A 6,088-nucleotide genomic window follows, 5' to 3' on the forward strand; every position below is an offset into this window, starting at 1 on the left:
CCCCCCTGCTCGCTGTGACCTGGTTTTTGATCCTTCCCCGGGACACGCCGGGGCTATTTACCACCATTTCCATCTCAGCCCAGCCAGCGCTCTCCTGCCCCACTAAAATGTTTAACAACACCCCCCAACCTAAACCATCTGCTCCCCTGGTGAGCCTGTGGTCAGCGCAACAACCGGCCCGGCTTCAGGTTCGGCGCTGCGTGGGTGCAGATAGCAACGCAGGCTGCAAACTCAACTGCTGAGCATCAGCCCTTCCACTCGGGGGGGGGGGGGGTTTATGTCGCTCAGAGCTGTCCAAAAATGCCCACCCCTTCCATAATTTAAACTTGGAGCCATCTCATTCTAATTCTAAATTCTACCTTTTGTACCTTCTACCCCCCCCCCACGGTCTGCCCATCTCGGAGCTGGCAGGCAGATGGAGTTTAGCAGGAACTCTTCCATCAGCAGATGCCGCGGCCGAGCTCTCTTTTGCTCAGTCTGAGGGGCGAGGCAAGAAAACCTGTTTCCTTGCAGAGCCACCATCTGCCAGCTTCGAGGAGCTGCTGTCACACCAGTGACTCGGCATCGCTGGGATTCGGGGAAAATATTCCTGATGCCGTTCTCAAGGCAGCCCTGGTAGATACTATTAACTATTCACCAGCACGAGGGATGAGGATGCTTTCACACCGACAGAGGGCAGGGTTAAGAGCGGATAAAAGGAAGGAATCCTTGCCTGGGAGGGTGGTGAGGCACCGGCACAGGAAGCAGAACCAGACTGCTGCAATTAGTAAACTAACAGGGTGATCTATCTTTTTTTTTTTTTAAAAATAAACCAAACTCCCTCACATTCCCAACCCGTCCTCCCAAACCATCTCCAAGTCACATCCCCCTCTGCCTGATATGCAGGGAAGGATAGAACACTGGAATAAAAGCCTCATCCTGGCAGCAGCCAGGAATTTGTGTCAAGGTGAACGTGGCCCAGAAACTTCACTTGCCAAAGCTCCTAATTAGCTGCCAGATTGAGGGGGAGCGGTGGGTGCATCAGCAAAGAGCTGTAACTGCAGAGGCAGCAACAGCAGCCCTGAGATCTCTCACACCAGCCAGATCCTTTCGGCAAGAAAACAAAGATCATCTCCAAATAATTGCACTTCAGGCCGAAAAAAAAAAACACCAGATCAGACAGATGATCTGCAAACTCTTCCTGCCACGGGCTGAGTTGTGTCAGCAAGTCCCAGTGGTTTAGGTCAGTTTAAGGACCACCCTTAAAGGTTTTGGCAAAGCCAGGTTTAATATAAATATAAATATAAAAGCTGTACTTCCCCTTGGGGATTTGAAATCAATTCACACAGAGAGAAACACATCCATGTAAATATATATATATATATAAAAAAAGGTCCCTGTAAATTCATTGACACTCTGAATGCTGACAGACAAGGGGTTATCAGCCCACTGCCAGCCCCCTGTGCGCTGCAGATGGGACACTCTGCATGTCCCAGCCCAGCCATCACCCAACCTCCCTCCCGCTCCCAGCCTGCCGGGAATCAACTGGAATTTCGCTCAACACCAGTCCAGGAACAATCCCATCGCTCCGCTGACAAAATAACATTCCAAGGCCATCTGGTAGCTGGGAAGCAGCGGATCCTGAGGCAACAGGAGTGCCTGGGAGCTGAGAAGCTCCAGGGGAACTTTCACTGCCCGGGAATCATTAATCAAGGCTGCGGCCTAATGAGGATTCCTGCTGGGAATCCCAGTCCCTGCTGTTCTTTCTGGTCACTGGGCTGTGTTTATCTGTCAGGCACCACAGGCACAGATCCTCAGAGGCCACTCAGATCCCCCCCCTGTACCTGCTGACCCCAGACTTCCCACCTTCCCAGCTCTCCTATCAGCAAAAATCTCAAATATGTGGCCAAAAACAATCCCAGTAAGAACAGAGCACCACAATAATCCAGTCACACAACCTGTCACTTTGCTCCCTCTGATGATCTGTGGGTCTCTTTGTTTTCTTTTCATTCCTAAATCTATCAGTCCTGAGAAATTCTCATCCCCTGAACCCCCACAAAGTCCAGAGGAGCAGCGGGGATGTCCCCAATTCCAGGAGATGTCCCCAGTTCATCCCAGGGTGGCACTGGGGGGCTGTTCCCCACCACGGCTACCGCTGCTCAGAGCAGCTGAGGCTGTCAGCGAGCAGCAATCCCAGCTCAGCAGTGTCATCAGTGCTCTCCACTGGCACGTTGCTGTTTCCCACGGCGGGGCACCAGTCCCAAAATTCCCACCCGGGAGCGGACATCCCGGAATCGCCGTGGCAGGAACACGCCCGCGGCGGCGCGACGCCGGCCGGGCGGGAGATCGGTGGGCAGGGATTGGGGATGTGGTATTTTGCTGCTTGTCCAAGGCTGGATTCCGTGGGATTCCGGAAAGGATAACAGGCGTGGGGACAGTTGGTGGGTTTGAGGCCGTGATGGAGGCCTAATTTAGCGATGAGGGGCTTCCCCAGGTTAACCTCCTTCCTCTCCTCCACGGGCTCTTCCATTCCTGAGTACTCGTAGTGCAGGCAAACAGTGAAGACCAGGTTTTCCTGGAAAAAAGAGGGAAGAACAACTTCACCTCCCAGTCCAAACAGTGTCAGTTATCTGCACAATCAACCCCAGGGATAAATATATATCTATATAAATTAATTAACCTTTAGTTTCTGCAGTGAGCTCAGCCTGGTGTAGAGGCAGTGTTTGGGAAGCTCCTTGGACACCAAATAGCTCCCAGTTTCCTCAGGAGTTCCTTTATTCGCCAGTTTGGGATCCACATCCAGGTCCTGCCGCGGGAAAAAAAAGCAAGAACTTAAATGGAGGTGATGGAGAATTTGCAGCTCAGGGAAACAGCACAAATTTCTTTCCCTTTTAGGAAAGTTCCGACAGTTTGGACCCATTTTGGTGCTGGGAGGGGACACTTTGAGCCCGAGGGGAGCGAGAGGAGCCCCCACTTACGGGGGGGAAGTCGGCGACGTGGGCTGTGCAGGCGGCCACCTCGGGGGGTTTCCTGACGATCCGCGTGTAGATGATCAGCACGTTGGAGAACTCGGCGGCGAAGCCCAGCTGGATCCCCACGCCGCACCTGAAGTCGAGGAACGTGCTCTCTGGGAGCTCTGGGAAGGGGACACGGCGTCACAGCCTGAAGGTAACTCGGCGTTTCGTACCTCTCTCAAATTATCCTCACGTTGAAAACCCCCTTTTCATCTCCTGCACATTTACCACGCAGTCTGCCTGCCTGTTTCAGGGGGTGACTTTAGGAGGAGATTAAGGCTCTCTTAGTCAGACACACCAACTATCCCAGGAGCAGGACACGCCCCGTACCGTGCGCCTTTGCCCACTGCAGGTTCCGCGCCAGCGCCGCTGCCGAGGCCGAGCTTCGCTGCACGGGGTCGCTCAGGGCCCTCCTCTCCGACAGGCTGCTGTGGATCTCCAGGGCCTGCCTGCCTCTGGTCAGGGGGCACCTGCCCATATCTGAAAGAAAAATCACCGCTGCTGCACTCCCAGATGAAGTCAGGACCCCTCGCCGCAGCGCCGCGCGGTCGATGCAATTTCGGTGCTGGCGCGTCCGTCCCAAGTTGCGGATTAACGAGCGTTCCTCGCTCGGCTCTTCCCACCCTGAAGGCCTAAACACCCTTCCTGCTGCTGCAGAACCCTGAGGGTTCCCAGGGGGCCTGCCCTGCTCCTCGATGCCAGCTCAAGCAGCATCACAGCCCCGACTGGGTAAGGAATTCATCAGAGTGATTGATTCCCAGAAGGTGAATAATTCCAGGCCGAGAGACTTCTAAACGACTGGGGGGGGGGCAAGGGGAGTATTTCCAGCATTGACAATGGGCCCTGGTGGCCACCAAGCTGAGCACGAGCCAGCACTGCACTCTTGTGCAAAGGCTGCCAGCAGGAACCACCAGCACTACTTCCACTTTCACTGTCACCACCGTAGCTCACCTTCTGCCACCTCATCCAGCAGCACCGTGATCTTCTTGTCCTCCAGCAGCCGCTCCTTCAGGAACTTCACGAAGACGCCGTTGGCCAAGCCCGACTGCTGGATCTCGAAAGCTTCTGCCCCTTGGCACCTGCGAGGTGATGAGACGAGGAGAGAGCACTGGAAACATCTGCAGGATCGAGAGTGAAGTTAGGGCAGGAAGAGGGGCGAGAATCTCCTCCCATCCAGCAGCTTTTGCGCTCCCCCTTGCCAACTGACCGAGGTGACTGGGCTGTTAATCACCACCTGAACAAGCTCAGGAGAAGAAGAAACATCTCCTTACGTGGCGTATCCAAAAACAATGTTGGCTGTGACCTTCAGGGCGTCCAAAACGAGAACTGTGTCGTCGTATTCGTTCCTGGGAACAGGAGGAAGGGAAAGTTCCTGAGTTGAGAATTAAGAAAGGTGACAGATTGAAACCGCCAGAACCGGCAAATCTGATTCGCTCCCGCAGTTCTGGGAACGAACCCTGACTGCTCAAAGGCAAAACTCAGCAGCACCACCTTCCAGTCACTGTCAGAATTTGTCTATAATCTGCAAAACCCCATCTCTGATAACTGCCCGTTTCAGGTGACACCAAAAGCTGTGATTTTTCAGTAATTTTCACACACACACACATACACGTGGTGTCTGCAGAGTCAGCACGAGGCTCACGTAGATGGATTTTCTATTTGGGTTGCAGATTGTGAGCGTGAATTGGGCCCACAGACACTGAGGCACCAGAGCTCCTCTGCTACAAAACATTCCTTGGAGAGCAGAAGTGCTGATTGCAGAGCTGACTTCCAGGGCACCGCAGTTCCTCAGCACACAGGAAGAACTGCTTTGTTTAGAGAAAGCCCATAAATCAGTCAGCATTTCAAGCTCTAAATAAAGACCAGCAGAAAAAGCTCTGAAGAAGGTCTAAAATAAGCCCTCCCCTCGAGCCAAATGAACGTGCCATCGACGGCCGGCATCCTCCTTCCCCCCGGATAACGACGCGAGGGGAAAGGATCGTGTTTCTTCTACAATTTCATCGACTCAAACCAACAGCTTAGAACTTACAATCAACCACCCCCTCCACCCTCCCCGCCAGGTGTGGCACCTTTTGCGGCACATGTCGAGCAGGAAGACGTTGAGCCCCGTGTGCTTGGCCTGCATCCTGCCCAGGATGTCCTGCACGCACAGGCAGTTCCCGGAGCCGTACGGGCACGGAGCGTCCACCGGCACCAGGAAGCTGTTGCCGTAGTTCTCGTAGCCGTGCCCGGCGTAGTACAACAAACCTGGGGGTGAGAACGAGGTGTGAGGGAGAGCAAACATTTCAAAATTAATGTTGATGTTTGTTCGGGCTGGGAGGGTTTCCCTTCCCCTCTTCCCATCGACTCCACAACGCGCAGACACAACAATTTCAGCAAAACCCAAACAAAACCCTCCCAGGCAATGGAATCAGTCAGATATTTGCATCCAGCACACCGAGTTAAACACAACTAGCAGCTGATTGCAGCTCCATCTCCGAGTTACAGGCCGGCTCGCTCCTGGCTCTGCTGAACCAACAAGTTCTTTGCGTGCTTTCCCAGCCAGAAATGATTAACTCGCCATCGTCTCCCTCGCTTGCCGCCGCGCAACGGTCGACAAAGTTTTAAGACATAAAATCTCGAATTAAATATGAAATATTTTTGTAGGGAAAAAAAAAAACCACAAACAAACGTGTCACAGAATTAAAGCTTTTCTGGACCCTGAAAAAGGAAACTGCAAGCCAGGATTTCTGGGAATAAAAATGCCCACTATTAGTCGTATCAATTTGCAGGAAGATTAGATGTTCTTAGAGAACTACGAAACCCCTCCTGCCAAAAACATTGCACTTAGCAGAAGTTTGTACGATTAAATTCCATTTTCCTGTTGCCTCTTCCCAGTTTTCCTTGAGTTCAAAGGAGACTCTGCAGGTGCTGCCCAGGGTTTGGATCTGGCCCTAAATGGAGGTTATTGCACACGCCTGGGTGTTTGTTCTTTAACTGACCACACTCTCCTCTCTCCCTGGCAGGTGAGCGAGGGGCACCTGCGGGAGTTAACCGCGCCGAGCTGGAGATCAGAAACGCATCAGCGTGCCCGGGGTAAGTGGAGTCAGAAGGCG

The 6,088-nt window shown here is 53.2% G+C and overlaps 1 protein-coding gene across 1 annotated transcript; it reads right to left on the minus strand.

The window, feature by feature from the left end:
* Nucleotides 1–2,128: 2,128 nt before the first annotated feature.
* LOC114073381 (mucosa-associated lymphoid tissue lymphoma translocation protein 1 homolog) lies at nucleotides 2,129–5,277 on the minus strand. Its single transcript, XM_027911143.1, has 7 exons — nucleotides 5,063–5,277; nucleotides 4,265–4,339; nucleotides 3,945–4,072; nucleotides 3,324–3,473; nucleotides 2,958–3,115; nucleotides 2,660–2,785; nucleotides 2,129–2,554 (listed from the first exon to the last, which is right to left on the minus strand). The coding sequence occupies exons 1-7, from the start codon at nucleotides 5,275–5,277 to the stop codon at nucleotides 2,129–2,131; spliced, it is 1,278 nt and encodes a 425-aa protein (XP_027766944.1).
* Between the last annotated feature and the right edge of the window lie 811 nt (nucleotides 5,278–6,088).

This window comes from Empidonax traillii, unplaced genomic scaffold (genome assembly GCF_003031625.1).
Source record: "Empidonax traillii isolate 1590-97213 ecotype Southwest subspecies unplaced genomic scaffold, ASM303162v1 scaffold6263:size10370, whole genome shotgun sequence".
Lineage (NCBI taxonomy): Eukaryota > Metazoa > Chordata > Aves > Passeriformes > Tyrannidae > Empidonax > Empidonax traillii.